The 19,386-nt window shown below is 47.2% G+C and overlaps 1 protein-coding gene across 1 annotated transcript in view; it reads left to right on the top strand.

The window, feature by feature from the left end:
* Positions 1-18,692, top strand: part of si:ch211-197n1.2 — a 28,356-nt gene extending 9,664 nt beyond the window's left edge. Inside the window, exons 5-7 of the mRNA XM_045206310.1 lie at positions 17,172-17,344; positions 17,584-17,755; positions 18,401-18,692. Coding sequence (XP_045062245.1) covers positions 17,172-17,344; positions 17,584-17,755; positions 18,401-18,640 — 585 coding nt within the window. The 3' untranslated portion in view covers positions 18,641-18,692. The remainder of the gene's footprint in view (positions 1-17,171; positions 17,345-17,583; positions 17,756-18,400) is intronic.
* The last annotated feature ends 694 nt before the right edge of the window (positions 18,693-19,386 follow it).

The following is a 19,386-nucleotide window of genomic DNA, read 5'->3' as shown; positions in this document are numbered from 1 at the left end:
GTTTAATAATAATAATAATATGCCATTTAGCAGACGCTTTTATCCAAAGCGACTTACAGTCATGCGTGCATACATTTTTTTTTAACCTACTTGGACACCGGTTCCCCACATTTCCCACTCCCCCATGCTGAATATAGCCTGAAGCCAGAGGGCTCGTCTCACAAGCTCTATTTCACTACGTGGGAGCATTGCGAACCATAGGTTGGGATTTTTGACCTGGTTAGTACATGTACATTGAACAACCCAGCAGCTTTTCGGCATGTTTTGTGATTTCAGTATCACTAAACTTCGACGACGAAGTTGTCTCTTTTACAAAGGGGGTCAATAGTAAAGAATGTTTGTTTTCCCCAATTTGTGGGCGTGGTCGAGGGGAATTCCTTCTTATGACGTGAATATCGACTCACCGTATAAGTGGTGCCATAAGGGTTATGCCTTATTGGCGAAGCACCAGATGGCCTTTTATATCACCCTTTATGCAGTATGACTTTGCTTATAAATGACTTGTAGTGCTTTTGAAGACTTATAAATGCCCTATAAAGCCATTATAAATTGTAGTTAATTTGTTTAAGTTTGACCATGCACTGCATTTATATAACGTGTTCTCTTTCAATTATTCATTGGAGACATTATTCTCGCTTCTCTTCCTCACAAAGAGCATTACTTCTTCAGATCCTGTCTTCAGACCCTGTTGAGAGGTTGAGTACTAACCGGAAGGTTTTTGTTTCGTGTAAAAAAATGTTTTTCTACTTCTCAGTCTCCGTTGGTAGCTAGCTTCACAGCTAGCTATTAAGACTTTGTTAGCCCACGCTGCAAGGTTAACTTGGCTAGCTTGCTGAAAGGGAGGAAGGCACTCCCTCTTCTGCCTGCCACGCAGACCCGGGCCCCGTGGCAGCCCGTTGGTTCCTGCATCTCGCCCCAGCCTCACAGCTGGGAGGGGACAACAAGCTGGCCTTGGGGGACTGAGATCCCCGGCGACGCAGCAGTCTGCCAAGACTCAGGCTCCTGAACCAGGCCAAACCTGTAGGGAAGCAGTCTATATGCTACAGCCGCAGCATGGATCCGCCCTCCTAACTCTGCTAAGGGAGGTAAGAAGGTTCGGCCAACCTAGGGCGCAGCCCTAGCGGCTGAGAAGTATAGAGTGCAAGGCCTACGGTTCTCTGTCCTACCCTCTCTCTTTGAGTTTAACGCTTGTCACTCCTTCCACTCTCAGAGTTCGCAGCAGTGGGAAGGCAGGGCTGCGTTTAGACAGAAACCTATTCTCTGTGCAGCAGCTCACTTTAGTGACCGTGCTCACATGAGAAAATGGAGGAGACACACGTTTTGTTCCCCCCGAGTGCCTCCCTCCTTCAGGCTCTCCCCCAGGGATCTTCTCAGGTTTTCAGCCAGGGGCAGAAGTCTGCATGTCATCTCTCCTTCCGGTCTCACTGACACACGGAGCAGGACTGCAATCTGTCTTTTGCCATCTACTGTGGCCCTTTTCCCCTTGCCTATGGCCTTTTCCCTCTCACTGCTATAGAGCGAGCTATCACAGTCAAGCCAGCTCTGGTATGTGCCGCTCCGGTTTTCCCACCAGAGGGCACTGCTACTCTGTACAACAAGGCAGGGGAACCCTAACCATATTAGCTACGCCACTCTACGGGAGGACAGGTTTCCAGGGCTTACTCTAGCCGTGTATTTCCCTCTATATGGGAAGGACGACTTGGCTCTGTTATGGAGAACACTCTCCATTGGGTTAGAGATCAGTCAGTATAGTAATTCCTTACTTTACTTTCTGGATCTTAGAGAAAAGGCAGAGAGCTATCTGGTACTCTCGAGTCCACTAAGCTTTGACTTTTCCTCGTCCCATTCTTTACTGTGATTGGTTCATGCAGCTGGGCCACTGCCTGCTCTGCCTCCCCATCTTACGGGAGCAATCAGCTGAGGAGCTGAGGAGCTGACAACCCTCCTCCATGGAGCAGGGCCAAGACATACAGTACCAGTTACGTAGCTGTCCTACTGCCCAGGATTATATATATATATATTGCCTGACATCTTAGGTCATGGCGCTGGATGCTCTGACCTGAGAGAGCCCGCTTCCCGCATCGATCCAGACTGACTTGCTGCAGCCTGGTATAAGTGACGCCCCTATGAGGGCCCTGGGAGACCCCATCCCAAAAGACAGTGCCCATGCCTTTTGGGGTGGAAGAGCTGACACACCCATGAAAAATTGGGTGATGCCGTATGCTTTCCCTCCTCATCTTCGAGACCCTCGATGACCAGTAATTTTCCGATCGACAGTTACAACCCTGCTTATGACCAGTCTTGGCAGCTATCGTCATGCAGGGCTTATACCAGTGTTGTGTTCGAGACCACCTAAAGCGAGACCGATTCAAGACCAAGACCGAAGCGAATCGAGTCTGAGTCAATGAGGGGTCCGAGACCGAGTCAAGACCAAGACCAGAAAAATGCGAGTCCAATTCAACACCATTTTGTCAAATCGCCACCATAAGAGTTAAAAATGTCCAGTATTTCTGTGTTCATAATTTATTTCAGAAGAACATATGGATTCTTTAGAAACAAAATCTACTAAACTAGATTATTAACTACGTGACAGAAGCCAATCAATTTATCTCAAAAATCATATTTCAAATGACTGACTTGCGTCATTCAAAAATCATATTTCAAATGACTGACTTGCGTCATTAACTGCTCTCAACAGTGGCGGCTCAGGGATTAGCCACTACATGCATTGAATTTCCCCATCAGTACTCCATTGGCAGCTGGTGTGCGTTTAAATTGGGGGACGAACTAATTGAGCATTTCCTCTGATTTAAAGTCACACCAGACTTCTGCGCTACCTAGGCTGAGTTTAGACAGGCAGCCCAATTCAGATTTTTTTCACTAATTGGTATTTAGACCAATCAGATCAACTCTGAAAAAGATCTGATGTGATTGGTCAAATGACAAATTAGTGGAAAAAATATCAGAATTGGCTGCATTATACGTGACCAGAGACCCTTGACCCAACATATAGTGCCTTCTAGTGTACAAAACAAGTTCAAACATCCCTAGACAGATAACATATACCCAACACATGAAATGACATAGCAAGGCAAGTCAAAATGACTCCTACAATGTAGGCTATAAGATATATGAAAACCAGTGCATGTGGTATATATAGTACAGTGTAGTACTGGTATAAATAGATAGATGTCATTATTACAGTTTATAGTGATCGTATCGAAAAACAACAGTTTATTTGAATTGTCAAATCAGCAAACAGTCCTGATTAAAAGACAGCAAAGGTATTTATAAGGAACTACTATGACATACAACATACAGTACCTGTCACGGATTCAGCCGAGGCTGCTCCTCCTCCTTGCTCGGGCAGGCTTCGGCGTTCGTCGTCCCCAGAGTACTAGCTGCTGCCGATCGATGTTTCGGTGTTTGTCTTGTTTGGTCTTTATTGTTTACACCTGTTTCCCATTATGTTGGATTGTATTCTCTATATTAACCCCTGTCTCTCATTGGTACTTTGTGTGTTATTGTTTTGTTGTCATTCCGGCAGTTCTTGTATGTACGGGTCTTTGTGCTTTCCTCCCTGTTTGGAGGTTTGTTGTTTTTGTACGTTGATTTTACTGTGTTCAGTAAAAAAACGTTGCCAGCCGCTCTCTGTCCTGCTTTTGTCTTCGCTACCGCATACACGTCGCGTGACAGAATAACACACCACCATGGAGTCAGCAGGAGCGGCGGTGCCAGCTGGATCACTGGAGGAGCGTGTTATACAACAAGCGGCCATGATCCAGGATCTCGGCACCGCCATGGAAGGAGTAATGAACACCTTGAGGCGATGGGAAAGAGGAGGTTTGCCCACACCTCCTCCAACGCTACCACCACCATCAGCTATACCCATCGCTTCACCTCCGGAGTCCAGTGGGATTCGGCTCTCGCTCCCGAGGGCTTATGATGGCACCGCGGCCGGGTGTCAGGGTTTCCTGCTCCAAGTGGAACTCTACCTGGCAACCATCCACCCGGTGCCCTCGGGATACGAGAGCGTGTCCGCCCTCATCTCCTGTCTGTCCGGCAAGGCACTGGAGTGGGCCAACGCCGAGTGGGGGGGAACAGACGCCGCTACAGTCAACTATGCGGAGTTCACCCGCCGCTTCAGGGTGGTGTTCGATCATCCCCCAGAGGGGAAGGCGGCGGGTGAGCGTCTGTTCCACCTCAGACAGGGGAAGAGGAGCACGCAGGAGTTCGCACTGGACTTCCGGACTCTGGCTGCCAATGCGGGATGGAATGAGAGGGCCCTCATCGACCACTACAGGTGCAGCCTAAGGGAGGACGTTCGTCGGGAGTTGGCCTGCAGGGACACCAACCTAAGCTTCGATCAGCTGGTGGACATGTTGATTTGCCTAGATACCCTGTTGGCTACCCGCGGACGTCCGGAGTTGGGGCCGTCCATTCCATCCCCCAGCACTTCCGAGCTGAGCCCTATGGAGCTTGGGGTGCTGGTGCTAGGGAGACGAGGAGAGAGACCAGGAGAGAGGCCGTCCCCTGCACCAACTGTGGCCGCAGAGGACACACTGCGGTTCGGTGCTGGGGAGGGTCTCCTAGGAATCGAGGTGGTAGGCAACACACTGATGAGTCATTCCAGGTGAGTAAGGACCCAACTCACCCAGAGCTCTCTGTTGTACATATGTGTATTAAAGTTGTGTTTTCCAAGGTTTCTTCTCACTCCCAGCATAAGGCGCTAGTAGATTCAGGCGCAGCTGGGAATTTTATTGATCGCCGGTTCACGTATAAGTTAGGGATTCCTATTGTACCAGTTGATGTGCCCTTCCCCATCCATGCCCTAGATAGCCGCCCTTTGGGGTCAGGATTGATTAGAGAGGTCACAGCGCCACTTAAGATGAAGACGCAGGAGGGCCATGAGGAGATTATACAGTAGTATTTGATTGACTCTCCTGCATTTCCTGTGGTGTTGGGGCTTCCCTGGTTAACATCTCATGACCCCAACATTTCATGGCAACAGAGGGCTCTCAAGGGATGGTCTGATCAGTGTGTCGGGCGGTGTGTAGGTGTTTCCGTAGGGGCAACGACGGTGGAAAGTCCGAACCAAATTCCCACCATGCACATTCCTCCTGAGTATGCGGATTTGGCACTCGCCTTCTGTAAAAAGAAGGCGACTCAATTACCACCTCATCGACAGGGGGATTGTGCGATAGACCTCCAGGTAGGCGCTGCGCTTCCTCGTAGTCATGTGTATCCTCTGTCTCAGGAGGAGACGGCAGCTATGGAGACATACGTCACCAAATCTCTGAGACAGGGATACATACGGCCGTCCACTTCCCCTGCGTCCTCAAGTTTCTTTTTTGTGAAGAAGAAGGATGGGGGTTTACGCCCGTGTATTGATTACCGTGGTCTCAATCAGATTACAATCCCTCTGATTGCTAGAATGACGGAGTCATTACACGGGGCGCGATTCTTCACAAAATTGGATCTCAGGAGCGCGTACAACCTTGTGCGCATTAGGGAGGGAGATGAGTGGAAGACAGCATTCAGTACCACCTCGGGTCACTATGAGTACCTCGTCATGCCATACGGTTTAATGAATGCTCCTTCAGTCTTCCAATCATTTGTGGACGAGATTTTCCGGGATTTGCATGGACAGGGTGTAGTGGTGTATATTGATGACATTCTAATATACTCCGCTACACGAGCCGAACATGTGTCCCTGGTGCGTCGGGTGCTGGGTAGACTGTTGGAGCATGACCTGTATGTGAAGGCGGAGAAATGTCTGTTTTTCCAGGAGTCCATCTCTTTCCTGGGACATCGGTTGTCCGCGTCAGGGGTGGAGATGGAGATTGACCGCGTTTCAGCCGTGCGTAATTGGCAGACTCCCACCATGGTGAAGGAGGTGCAGCGGTTTTTGGGTTTTGCCAATTACTACCGGAGGTTTATCCGGGGCTTTGGACAGGTAGCAGCTCCCATCACCTCCCTGCTAAAGGGGGGCCCGGTGCGTTTGCAGTGGTCGGCTGAGGCGGACAGGGCGTTTAGACATCTGAAGGACCTGTTCACCTCGGCTCCGGTGCTGGCACATCCGGATCCCTCTTTGGCGTTCCAAGTTGAGGTGGATGCGTCCGAGGCGGGGATCGGTGCTATACTGTCTCAGCGCTCGGGCACGCCGCCAAAACTCCGCCCCTGTGCTTTCTATTCCAAGAAGCTCAGTCCGGCGGAACGCAATTATGACGTGGGGGACAGGGAGCTGCTAGCGGTGGTCCAAGCCCTGAAGGTGTGGAGGCATTGGTTTGAGGGGGCTAAACACCATTTTCTCATTCTGACTGACCATCGTAACCTGGAGTACATCCGGGCAGCGAGGAGAGTGAACCCTCGTCAGGCTAGGTGGGCCATGTTTCTTACCCGGTTTGTATTTAAGCTCACTTATATACCAGGGTCACAGAACGCTAAGGCAGACACCCTGTCCCGAGATAACAGAAGGTCCATTGAGCCCACTCCCATACTTCCGGAGTCTTGTCTGGTGGCACCGGTGGTGTAGGAGGTCGATGCGGAAATCGAGCGGGCGTTACGTGCCGACCCTACTCCCCCAGAGTGTCCAGAGGGGCGGAGGTACGTGCCGCTCGAGGTCCGTGATCGACTGATATATTGGGCTCACACGTCACCCTCCTCTGGTCATCCTGTTATTGGTCGGACAGTGCACTGCCTTAGCGGGAAGTACTGGTGGCCCACCTTAGCTAGGGACGTGAGGGTTTACGTTTCTTCCTGCTCGGTGTGCGCCCAGTGTAAGGCGCCTAGACACCTGCCCAGAGGGAAGTTACAACCTCTACCCCTTCCACAACGGCCGTGGTCTCACCGATCGGTGGATTTTGTCACGGACCTTCCCCCCTCCCAGGGGAATACCACGATCTTGGTCGTAGTGGATCGGTTTTCTAAGGCCTGCCGTCTCATTCCTATGCCAGGTCTTCCTACAGCCCTACAAACGGCCGACGCCCTGTTTACTCACGTCTTCCGGTACTATGGGGTGCCTGAGGATATAGTGTCTGATCGGGGTCCCCAGTTCACCTCTAGAGTCTGGAGGGCGTTTATGGAACGTTTGGGGGCCTCGATTAGCATTACCTCGGGTTTTCACCCTGAGAGTAATGGGCAGGTGGAGAGAGTAAACCAGGATGTGGGTAGGTTTCTGAGGTCCTATTGCCAGGACCGGCAGGAGGAGTGGTCGGGGTATATCCCCTGGGCAGAGATAGCCCAAAACTCACTCCGCCACTCCTCCACTAATCTTACGCCTTTTCAGTGTGTGCTGGGTTATCAGCCGGCCCTGGCACCCTGGCATCAGAGCCAGATCGAAGCCCCTGCGGTGGATTAGTGGTTTCGGCGCTCGGAGGAAACATGGAACGCTGCGCATGTCCATCTGCAGCGGGCTATCAGACGGCAAAAGGCGAGCGCCGATCGCCACCGCAGTGAGGGTCCGGTTTATGCACCGGGAGATCGGGTCTGGCTCTCGACCCGAAACCTGCCCCTTCGGCTGCCCTGCCGGAAGCTGGGTCGGCGGTTTGTGGGGCCATTTAAAGTCCTAAGGAGATTGAACGAGGTATGTTATAGGTTACAACTGCCCATTAATTACCGCAATAACCCCTCGTTCCATGTGTCTCTCCTCAGGCCGGTGGTAGCTGGTCCACTCCAGGAGAATGAGATACGAGAGGCTCCTCCGCCCCCACTAGACATCGAGGGGGCTCCGGCGTACTCAGTCCGTTCCATCGTGGATTCGAGGCGTCGGATGGGGGGTCTGCAGTATCTCGTGGAGTGGGAGGGGTACGGTCCGGAGGAACGGTGCTGGGTCCCTAGGAGGGACATCCTAGATCCCTCCCTGTTGAGGGATTTCCACCGGAGTCATCCGACTCGCCCTGCTCCACGTCCTCCTGGCCGTCCCCGAGGCCGGGGGTCGGCGCACGGCTGGAGCCGCGCGTCAAGGGGGGGGGGTACTGTCACGGATTCAGCCGAGGCTGCTCCTCCTCCTTGCTCGGGCAGGCTTCAGCGTTCGTCGTCCCCGGAGTACTAGCTGCTGCCAATCGATGTTTCGGTGTTTGTCTTGTTTGGTCTTTATTGTTTACACCTGTTTCCCATTATGTTGGATTGTATTCCCTATATTAACCCCTGTCTCTCATTGGTACTTTGTGTGTTATTGTTTTGTTGTCATTCCGGCAGTTCTTGTATGTACGGGTCTTTGTGCTTTCCTCCCTGTTTGGAGGTTTGTTGTTTTTGTACGTTGATTTTACTGTGTTCAGTAAAAAAACGTTGCCAGCCGCTCTGTGTCCTGCTTTTGACTTCGCTACCGTATACACGTCGCGTGACAGTACCAGTCAAAAGTTTGGACACACCTACTCATTCCAGGGTTTTTCTTTATTTTTACTATTTTCTACATTGTAGAATAATAGTGAAGACATCAAAACTATGAAGTAACACATATGGAATCATGTAGTAACCAAAAAAGTGTTAAAGAAATCAAAATATATTTTATATTAGAGATTCTTCAAATAGCCACCCTTTGCCTTGATGACAGCTTTGCACAGTCTTGGCATTCTCTCAACCAGCTTCATGAGGTAGTCACCTGGAATGCATTTCAATTAACAGGTGTGCGTTGTTAATTTGTGGAATTTATTTCCTTCGTAATACGTTTGAGCCAATCAGTTGTGTTGTGACAAGGTAGGGGGGTATACAGAAGATAGCCCTATTTTGTAAAAGACCAAGTCCATATTATGGCAAGAACAGCTCAAATAAGCAAAGAGAAATGACAGTCCATCATTACTTTAAGACATGAAGATCAGTCAATACGGAACATTTCAAGAACTTTCAACGTTTCTTCAAGTGCAGTCGCAAAAACCATCAAGCGCTATGATGAAACTGTTTCTCATGAGGACCGCCACAGGAATGGAAGACCCAGAGTTACCTCTTACATTTTTCAGGTCACAAAGTAGTCTACAATCAAGATAAAGTTATGGGATAAAATAATGTATTTACCCGTTAGTGTCCTCTTCAGATCATCTCTGAACTTCTTCTGCGATGTTGCATTCCCATTGTTGGTAACATCTAGATCACCCCAGCTGAGGCCAAACTGTGGATCCAGCATGGCGGCAAGGAAGTACACGTCATGGCCAAAAGGTTGCTCCCTCTCACTCCTTGGCCATTTTCATTCTCACAAAGATTCCTGAGAATCTTTTTTGGGGGCTCTGTAGCTTCTCAGTGATAGTGTCCTTTACCTTCCTAACCAACACTGGGATGCGTTTCTCTGTTGTGGTCCTTCTTCCAATTGGGGTGTATTTGTTGTCCTATACTTTAAGAAAGGGCTTGAAGTGGTCATTTTCCACGATCAATAATGGCAGAGTGCAGCCCATTATTAAATCGTTAATGAAGGCCAGGTGGATTTCTTGTTGTCTTGGAGAATTTGGATTGTACAGCTGAATTTTCTGTGCAAATGCTGCCACACTTGGCTGTGCAGTAAAAAATGCACCTCTCTGGGCCTGAGGCAGAGATTTCCGACCTTTTTGTAGGCTATTTGTTAATCAACTTGTCTATAATTTGACACTTGCAGCTTCTCTTCTGTCATTACTTGTTGCCCCAGAAGACTAAATAAACCCTTGCTCACCAGAATGTCATAAATCGATAGAATGAATGCTTCAATCTAGTTGACATAGGTAAAGTTATCTTTTATCTCTGTATATTGTTTCCAAATGCTTGTTGGCTTCCCGCCAAAATGTATTCGCATTTGGCAGGTGTTCCTTTCATGCCCTTAAGGCAGATGGCCATCTATTAGCTTGCTAGCTAGCTAGTTAGACTTACCAGTATATTTGCTATAAGTAGTTAGCTAGCTAGCTAGGTAACATTACCACAAATTATGATGGCTAACTAATTAGCTACATATTTGCGTGTACTGTCTACTGCAGAATCCATCATAGATAGCACCAGCCACTGCTAACGTAAGCTAACCAACCAGTCAGAATGCGCTTCTGCGTTTATTCTTCTTTCCCTACTCTCACTTCGCTTGTTAGATATTAGGCACATTGATAGCTTGCTAGCAAACATCCTCGCCTGTTGATTTATTAAAGTAGCAGGCTGACAGGATGCAGCAGCAATCTAAATGATCAGACCAAAATATGCTGTGAGAAGTGATCGGGTGAAATATAAAGTGAGTGAACGGAGACAGCTTTGCTTTATCCAATCAGAGCAGTAGGATCAACGTACAGCACGCCTGGGTACCAACGCCCAGCAGCGCATTTGTCTTGGCCCCTTAACTTAGGAAAAAAAAAACAGGTAAACAGGCTTTCAATACTTTTCTGTTTGTGATTCAAAAATTCTGACAACTGAGCAATTAGGAAAAGTCAGGGAAGGAAGAGGACTTTGTTTAAAAATTGCAGATTTATTTTAATTACAAAATCAAACGGCAGTGGGCGTTGGCCTGTGGTGGTTCTGCTGTTAAGGTCCTTTCATGGCCCAGACAGTGATACAGTTTATCCATAACTGTTGTGTCGTCTCTAAGGGGGACACGTCGCTTACGCCCAATCTCTAAGCCTTTAGTTCATCCTGAGATGTGTCTATTGTGCTTAAGATCCTTTCACAGCAGCTACTAGCAGCTGAAAAGAATGGAGATGTAATATTCCTCCATCTTTCGCTTTGCTACTGCCCTTGGCGTCCCTAAGCGTATGTGTGGACTGTGCTCTACCAGCCACTGTTCACGTCTACAGTCTGCCCAGGGTTTTTTCAGGTTAATGTCCCTAACCCCATCTTTGGCCCGGGTCAACTTTTTCCCATTGTCTCACCTTGGAGCCTATGGCTTTTCGCCTGTCACCTTCCCTAGAAAGGCATCCTCGTGGTTGTCCAGTACTCATCTACTTGGATTGGTAGGAGTGCTCAGGCAAGGGTGTCAGGCAAGAATGTCAGGCGTGGGTGTTGTGCTCTTTGCTCATTGGGCAACCACTCTTGGAAGAGGGTGGTCCCTTCTCTCTCCGACGATATCCTGCCGGATCATGGGGGCTATTATATTGATTTATAATGGCGAGGGTGATAGCCTTCGGAGGGGCCTGGAAGGGCCCTTTCCTACAGAGGAGTTTACCTCTTTTTTTTTAAGAACATACAGTATCTCATTAAACTGAGATTATGTGTGCCTTGTATTGGGCTTCCCCTCACTTTGTTATGAGGTTTTGTCCCGATCGGTTGCCTCTGCACCTTCTCGGTGCGTACTCCCTCAGTTTCGGGACCTCTAATGGTTGCTGATCTTTGGGACTACCCTGGCTTCAGAGAGCATATCTTTGCGATACGGGAGTTGGCCATATTCCCACATGTGAGATATCGAAACAAATAATTGAAAGACAACTTCTCTGATATTATGTATGAGATGTCTCACCTCATTCACCTGATCGCAAGAGAGCAAGGAAGATAAGCATGTTTGAGAATAACCTGAGGGCGAGAGTGGCTCCTTTTAAGGAAGGAGAGGGGCTCACCTCATTTGTTTTTTGTTTATATAAGGTCACCTGTCTATATAAGGTCCCACAGTTGACAGTGCATGTCAGAGTAAAAACCAAGCCATGAGGTCGACGGAATTGTCTGTAGAGCTCCGAGACAGGATTGTGTCGAGGCACAGATCTGGGGAAGGGTACCAAAATATTTCTGCAGCATTGAAGGTCCCCAAGAACACAGTGGCCTCCATCATTCTTAAATGGAAGAAGTTTGGAACCACCAAGACTCTTCCTAGAGCTGGCCAGCCGGCCAAACTGAGCAATTGGGGGAAAAGGGCCTTGGTCAGGGAGGAGACCAAGAACCCGATGGTCACTCTGACAGAGCTCCAGAGTTAATCTCTGGAGATGGGAGAACCTTCCAGAAGGACAACCATCTCTGCAGCACCAATTAGGCCTATATGTTAGAGTGGCTTGACGGAAGCCACTCCTCATTAAAATGCACATGGAGTTTGCCAAAATGCACCTAAAGGACTCTCAGACTATGAGAAACAAGATTCTCTGGTCTGATGTAACCAAGATTGAACTTTTTGGCTTGAATGCCAAGCGTCACGTCTGGAGGAAACCTGGCACCATCCCTACGGTGAAGCATGGTGGTGGCAGCATCATGCTGTGGGGATGTTTTTCAGCGGCAGGGACTGTGAGACTAGTCAGGATCAAGGGAAAGATGAACGGAGAAAAGTACAGAGCGATCCTTGATGAAAACCTGCTCTAGAGCGCTCAGGACCTCAGACTGGGGCAAAGGTTCACCTTCCAACAGGACAACGACCCTAAGCACACAGCCAAGACAACACGGAAGTGGCTTCGGGACAAGTCTCTGAATGTCCTTGAGTGGCCTAGCCTGAGCCCGGACTTGAACCCGATCAAACATATTTGGAGAGACCTGAAAATAGCTGTGCAACCTGACAGAGCTTGAGAGGATCTGCAGAGAAGAGTGGGAGAAACTCCCCAAATACAGGTGTGCCAAGCTTGTAGCGTCATACCCAATAAGACTCAAGGCTGTAATCACTGCCAAAGGTGCTTCAACAAAGTACTGAGTAAAGGGTCTAAATACTTATGTAAATGTTTAATTTCAGTTTTTTAAAAACCTGTTTTTGCTTTGTCATTATGAGGTATTGTGTGTAGATTGATGAGGGGAAATAAACAATTTAATCAATTTTAGAATAAGGCTGTAACGTAACAAAATGTGGAAAAGTATATATCAGTTGAGGCTCCTCAGAGGAGGAAGGGGAGGACCATCCTCCTCAGTGAATTCAATTAAAATAAAATTGCTAAACATTGAAAAAGCTTTCCTTTTTTGATAAAACTATACTAAATATATTCACTTCACCAAATAATTGATTAAAACACACTGTTTTGTAATGAAAGTCTACAGTAGCCTCAACAGCACCATGGTGTAGCCGGAGGACAGCTAGCTTCCGTCCTCCTCTTGGAACATTGACTTCAATACAAAACCTAGGATGCTCATGGTTCTCACCCCCTTCCATAGACTTACACAGTAATTATGACAACATCTGGAGGACGTCCTCCAACCTATCAGATCACTTGCAGCATGAACTGACATGTTGTCCACCCAATCAAAGGATCAGAGAATGAATCTAGTACTGAAAGCATAAGCTACAGCTAGCTAACACTGCAGTGCATAAAATGTGGTGAGTAGTTGACTCAAAGAGAAAGAAAGACAATAGTTGAACAGTTTTCAACAAATATATTTCTTCAAAAATGAAGGAGAAGCAAGAGAGAGTGAGAGAGAGAGATTTCGTCATTTTTTTTCACTTTCAGTTTCACTTACTTAGCCAGCAAATGCAGCTGGCTAGTTTAGTTACTCAAACACCCTGCTCAAACAGAGGGATGCTATGTTAGCTAGCTGGCTATGAGTATCCAACACAACACTGCAACTTTTCCATGTCAAGGTAAGCTTTTGGTTTTATTAAATTATTGCCACTGGGGCCCACCGGTGTAACTGCTTACTGACTATACACTGTAATGTTACTGCATGATTGTTTACTAACGCATTAGTTATATTAGCTATGTTGACTAGGACGTTACTTTAGCTAATATGGGGAGAACGATGTAGGCTGTGTGTAGCGGTTAAGACATTGTTTGGCTTGGAAAGGTTTTTTCATTTTTTCAGCTGATGTGTTGTTCATTGAAGTCCACAAATGAAGGGAAAAGGTGAGAGGAGGAGAGTGCATAGAGGCGAGAAGGAATACAACGTGGCTGCTATGAATGTGAACTCTGTTTATGCATGATCAGGGGTGCATTCATTCCGCCGATTCTGTTGAAAAACGTTTCTTAAACGGAAGCAAACGAAACGGGGATAAGCTAGATGCAGGCAAGAGTGTGCAAGGCGGTATTGAATGTGTCACTGTCTGTCCATGTGTCACTGTTTGTCCTCTCAAATGTTTCTCTCGACAAGTGTGCACCTACAGTTGAAATCGGAAGTTTACATACACTTAGGTTGGAGTCCTTAAAACTTGTTTTTCAACCACTCCACAAACTTCTTGTTAACAAACTATAGTTTTGGCAAGTCGGTTAGGACATCTACTTTGTGCACAAGTAATTTTTCCAACAATTGTTTACAGACAGATTATTTCACTTATAATTCACTGTATCACAATTCCAGTGGGTCAGAAGTTTACATAAACTAAGTTGACTGTGCCTTTAAACAGCTTGGAACATTCCAGAAAAGTATGTCATGGCTTTAGAAGCTTCTGATAGGCTAATTGACATCATTTGAGTCAATTGGAGGTGTACCTGTGGATGTATTTCAAGGCCTACCTTCAAACTCAGTGCCTCTTTGCATGACATCATGGGGAAATCAAAGACCTCAGAAAAGTCTGGTTCATCCTTGGGAGCAATTTCCAAATGTCTGAAGGTAGCACGTTCATCTATACAAACAATAGTACGCAAGTATAAACACCATGGGACCACGCAGCCGTCATACCGCTCAGGAAGGAGACGCGTTCTGTCTCCTAGAGATGAACGTACTTTGGTGCGAAAAGTGCAAATCAATCCCAGATCAACAGCAAGGGACCTTGTGAAGATGCTGGAGGAAACAGGTACAAAGGTATCTATATCCACAGTAAAACGAGTCCTATATCAACATAACCTGAAAGGCCGCTCAGCAAGTAAGAAGCCACTGCTCCAAAACCGCCATAAAAAAGCAAGACTACGGTTTGCAACTGCACATGGGGACAAAGATCGTACTTTTTGGTGAAATGTCCTCTGGTCTGATGAAACAAAAATATAACTGTTTGGCCATAATGACCATAGTTGTGTTTGGAGGTAAAAGGGGGGTCTTGCAAGCCGAAGAACACCATCCCAACCGTGAAGCATGGGGGTGGCAGCATCATGCTGTGGGGGTGCATCATTAAGTTTGCCGACGACACAACAGTGGTAGGCCTGATCACCGACAACGATGAGACAGCCTATAGGGAGGAGGTCAGAGACCTGGCCGTGTGGTGCCAGGATAACAACCTCTCACTCAACGTGACCAAGACAACCATTCTCATCGACGGGGCTGTAGTGGAACAGGTTGAGAGCTTCAAGTTCCTTGGAGTCCACATCACCAACGAACTATCATGGTCCAAACACACCAAGACAGTCGTGAAGAGGGCACGACAAAGCCTATTCCCCCTCAGGAGACTGAAAAGATTCGGCATGGGTCCTCAGATCCTCAAAAAATTCTACAGCTGCACCATCGTGAGCATCCTGACTGGTTGCATCACCGCCTGGTATGGCAAATGCTTGGCATCCGACCGCAAGGCACTACAGAGGGTAGTGCGTACGGCCCAGTACATCACTGGGGCCAAGCTTCCTGCCATCCAGGACCTCTATACCAGGTGGTGTCAGAGGAAGGCCCTCAAAATTGTCAAAGACTCCAGCCACCCTTGTCATAGACTGTTCTCTCTGCTACCGCACGGCAAGCGGTACCGGAGTGCCAAGTCTAGGTCCAAAAGACTTCTCAACAGCTTCTACCCCCAAGCCATAAGACTCCCGAGTGGCGCAGTGGTCTAAGGCAATGCATTGCAGTGCTAGCTGTGCCACTAGAGATCCTGGTTCTAATCCAGGCTCTGTCGTAGCCGGCCGCGACCGGGAGACCCATGGGGCGGCGCACAATTGGCCCAGCGTCGTCCAGGGTAGGGGAGGGAATGGCCGGCAGGGATGTAGCTAAGTTGGTAGAGCGTGGCGTTTGCAACGGCAGGGTTGTGGGTTCAATTCCCATGGGGGCCAATATGAAATATGAAGAGAAAAAAAACACTAACTGTAAGTCGCTCTGGATAAGAGCGTCTGCTAAATGACTAAAATGTACAAAAAAATGTACTCCTGAACAGCTAATCATGGCTACCCGGACTATTTGCACTGCCCCCCCCCACCCCATCTTTTTACGCTGCTGCTACTCTGTTAATTGTTTATGCATAGTCACTTTAACTCTACCCACATGTACAGATTACTTCAACTACCTCAACTAGCCGGTGCCCCCGCACATTGACTCTGCACCGGTACCCCCCTGTATATAAAGCCTCCCTACTGTTATTTTATTTTACTTCTGCTCTTTTTTTTCTCTACACTTTTTTGTTGTTGTTTTATTTTACTTTTTTATTCAAAATAAATGCACTGTTGGTTAAGGGCTGTAAGTAAGCATTTCACTGTAATGTCTGCACCTGTTGTATTCGGCGCATGTGGCCAATACAATTTGATTTGATTTGATTTGCTTTGCTGAAGGAGGGATTGGTGCACTTCACAAAATAGATGGTATCGTGAGGAAGGAAAATTATGTGGATATATTGAAACAACATCTCAAGACATCAGTCAGGAAGTTAAAGCTTGGTCGCAAATGGGTCTTCCAAATGGACAATGACCCCCAAGCATACATCCAAAGTTGTGGCAAAATGACTTAAGGACAACAAAGTCAAGGTATTGGAGTGGCCATCACAAAGCCCTGACCTCAATCCTATAGAACATTTGTGGGCAGAACTGAAAAAGCGTGTGCGAGCAAGGAGGCCTACAAACCTTACTCAGTTACACCAGCGCTGTCAGGAGGAATGGGCCAAAATTCACCCAACTTATTTTTGGAAGCTTGTGGAAGGCTACCCGAAACGTTTGACCGAAGTTAAACAATTTAAAGGCAATGCTGCCAAATACTAATTGAGTGAATGTAAACTTCTGACCCACTGGGAATGTGATGAAAGAAATAAAAGCTGAAATAAATCATTATCTCTACTATTATTCTGACATTTCACATGCCAAGAGTGTGCAAAGCTGTCATCAAGGCAAAGTGGCTACTTTGAAGAATCTCAAATATAAAATATATTTTGATTTGTTTAACACTTCTTTGGTTACTACATGATTCCATATGTGTTATTTCCTAGTTTTGACTGGTGGTGTATATATATATAGTGTTTAATGTGTATTTTATATTATATTATACAGGGTGCATTTGGAAAAGAGACCAACGTCTCAATACTTCTTCCCTGTCAAAATCAAGGTTAAATTAAAAATTAAAAATAATATCAGAGATCCGGGGTTACGCAAGTAACCTTAAGTTACCCCAGGTGCTCAAAGCACTTTTCATTGTATGGGTTGATCACACCAGTATTCACACTCTTGATTACGACCCTTACATACTATAATCTACCATTATTTTCCCCCTCTACACTGGCCTAGGTGGAACTGTCATTGGATGAGTTGCGGGGGGAGTTTGAGGAGATGGATCCTTATAGGATGGGCGTTGTGAGCCAGGAGGAGTTGCAGGAAGTGCTGAAAGGTCTGTGTGTGCACCTCGATGCCTACGAGTGGGAGATGCTGGCTCGAAAGTTTGACATCAACGGGGATGGAAGGTGGGTGAAATGCCGGGATTTCTGACTAGTTGACATACAGGATGGCCTATCCTTGTTTATGTTTTTTGCACAAACCTACAATGTTTGCACAAACCTAAAATCGCTTCTCGAACCAGAGGGTGGATCTGGAACCATCAAACTGATGTTCCATCTGATTGTGCCTCAGCCACATTCCTCAAGTGGAGATGGCCACTTTTTGATCCTTATAATGTGAATGAGCAGCAACACTCCATCCTCAGGGTTTCCTTTGTTGAGTTTCTGAGGCCCTTTGGGAAACGGAAACAGCCATGGAGGCATGGATCCAACATGGCCGCAATACTGCAGTCCCATAACGAAACAGAGGATCTGTCTGCAGAGAAAGGCTCTTCCTTGTGTGACCAAGTACCACTGAGCTCAAGACTAAGGAAGAAGGTACACTTACTAACTTTTAACCAGTGTGTTCCACCATAGATTTAGGATATTTTTATCCACTTCCATATCCTCATAGACTACAAGATTGAGTTAAACCCCATTCTGCATGTTGAAACCCTTACCCTGATTCACTTTCATAATGAGCTTTATCGAATAATTGCTGCTGAAAGAAAATTATAACACTCCTTTGGAAAAAAGTTAGTTATTCAAGACTTCTTGAATGAGAACCATATTAGTAATATTTGTTTTTTCTGAACAATTGTTTTTATTGAGTCACATAAGCAGAACAATTCATAAGAATTCCCGAGTGGCGCAGTGGTCTAAGGCACTGCATCGCAGTGCTAGCTGTGCCACTAGAGATTCTGGTTCGAGTCCAGGCTCTGTCGCAGCCGGCGGCGACCGGGAGACCCATGGGCGGTGCACAATTGGTCCAGCGTCGTCCAAGGTAGGGGATGGTTTGGCCGGCAGGGATGTGGGTTCGTTTCCCACGGGGGGCCAGTATGAGAAAAAAATTACAATTTTGCATTCACTAACTGTAAGTCGCTCTGGATAAGAGCGTCTGCTAAATGACGTAAATGTAAGAATTACATTACAGTTAGTGTTGTTTTGAATTGACAACTTCTCCCCATGACACCCTCCACCCAGCTCCAGCGGCAGGGCAAGATGCTGCGTCGGGCCTTCTGCAGGCTGGACAGCTCCGCAAGCGGCTACCTCTCCCCAGGGGAGTTCCGAGCGGCTCTACGGCTGTGTGACGTACCCTTGGACCCGGAGGAGTTCTACCACATCTTGGCCATGCTGGACCGAGACCTGGCCGGCCTGGTAGCCTATCGCCGGCTGATCCAGGACATAGGCAAGAGAAGAACCCCTGGGACTAGAGTAAAGTAAAGAGTCATCATCATCCCTCACCTAGCGGGCAAAGTCTGGCATGGGACGTCATTTCCGGATTTAAATCTCTTTTTCTGGTTGATGTGACCTTAGATTATACAACCAATTTAAGACGTATTTTCCTGGTCACTAAAAAGATGTCTAAATAACAATTGCTTTGCATTAGGTTGTCAAAATTACATGCAAACAACATTTAGACATGACTGTATTTGAGTTAGAGTTAGAAATATTTATTTAAGTGTCACTCCACAATAATACAACCCAGCTAGCACATAACGTTTTGAGAACCACGTTTCTTAGAGCTTGGTGAGAGTGTGGTTGTCCTATGGTTATTTTACATATAACCTTCCCACAACATTCTGGGAATGGTGCAGGATACCCAGCTAGCACATAACGTTCTGAGAATCATATGTTTCTTTGGTGGGAATGTCAGTACTTCAGTACTTTGTCACGGTTTCGGCCGAGGCGGCCCCTCCTCCTTGTTCGGGCAGGTTTCGGCGGTCGTCGTCTCCGGAGTACTAGCTGCCACCGTTCTATGTTTCTTGTTTGATTGGTTTTGTCTGTTTGTCACACCTGTTTTGTGTTATGTCTCATTAAGCACCCTATTTAGTTCCTTGTTGTTAGTTAGGTGTTGTGTGTAATTGTTTCCTTGTCGTGTTGCTGCGCTACCTATTTTGGTGCGCTATTTAGTAGTTTGCCTCCTTGTTGTTTTTAGGAGAGATTTACGCACATGTTTAGTGCGCCCG

The sequence above is a fragment of the Coregonus clupeaformis genome, chromosome 22, assembly GCF_020615455.1.
Source record: "Coregonus clupeaformis isolate EN_2021a chromosome 22, ASM2061545v1, whole genome shotgun sequence".
Taxonomy (NCBI): domain Eukaryota; kingdom Metazoa; phylum Chordata; class Actinopteri; order Salmoniformes; family Salmonidae; genus Coregonus; species Coregonus clupeaformis.
This window is presented reverse-complemented; position numbering and strand designations above follow the sequence as displayed.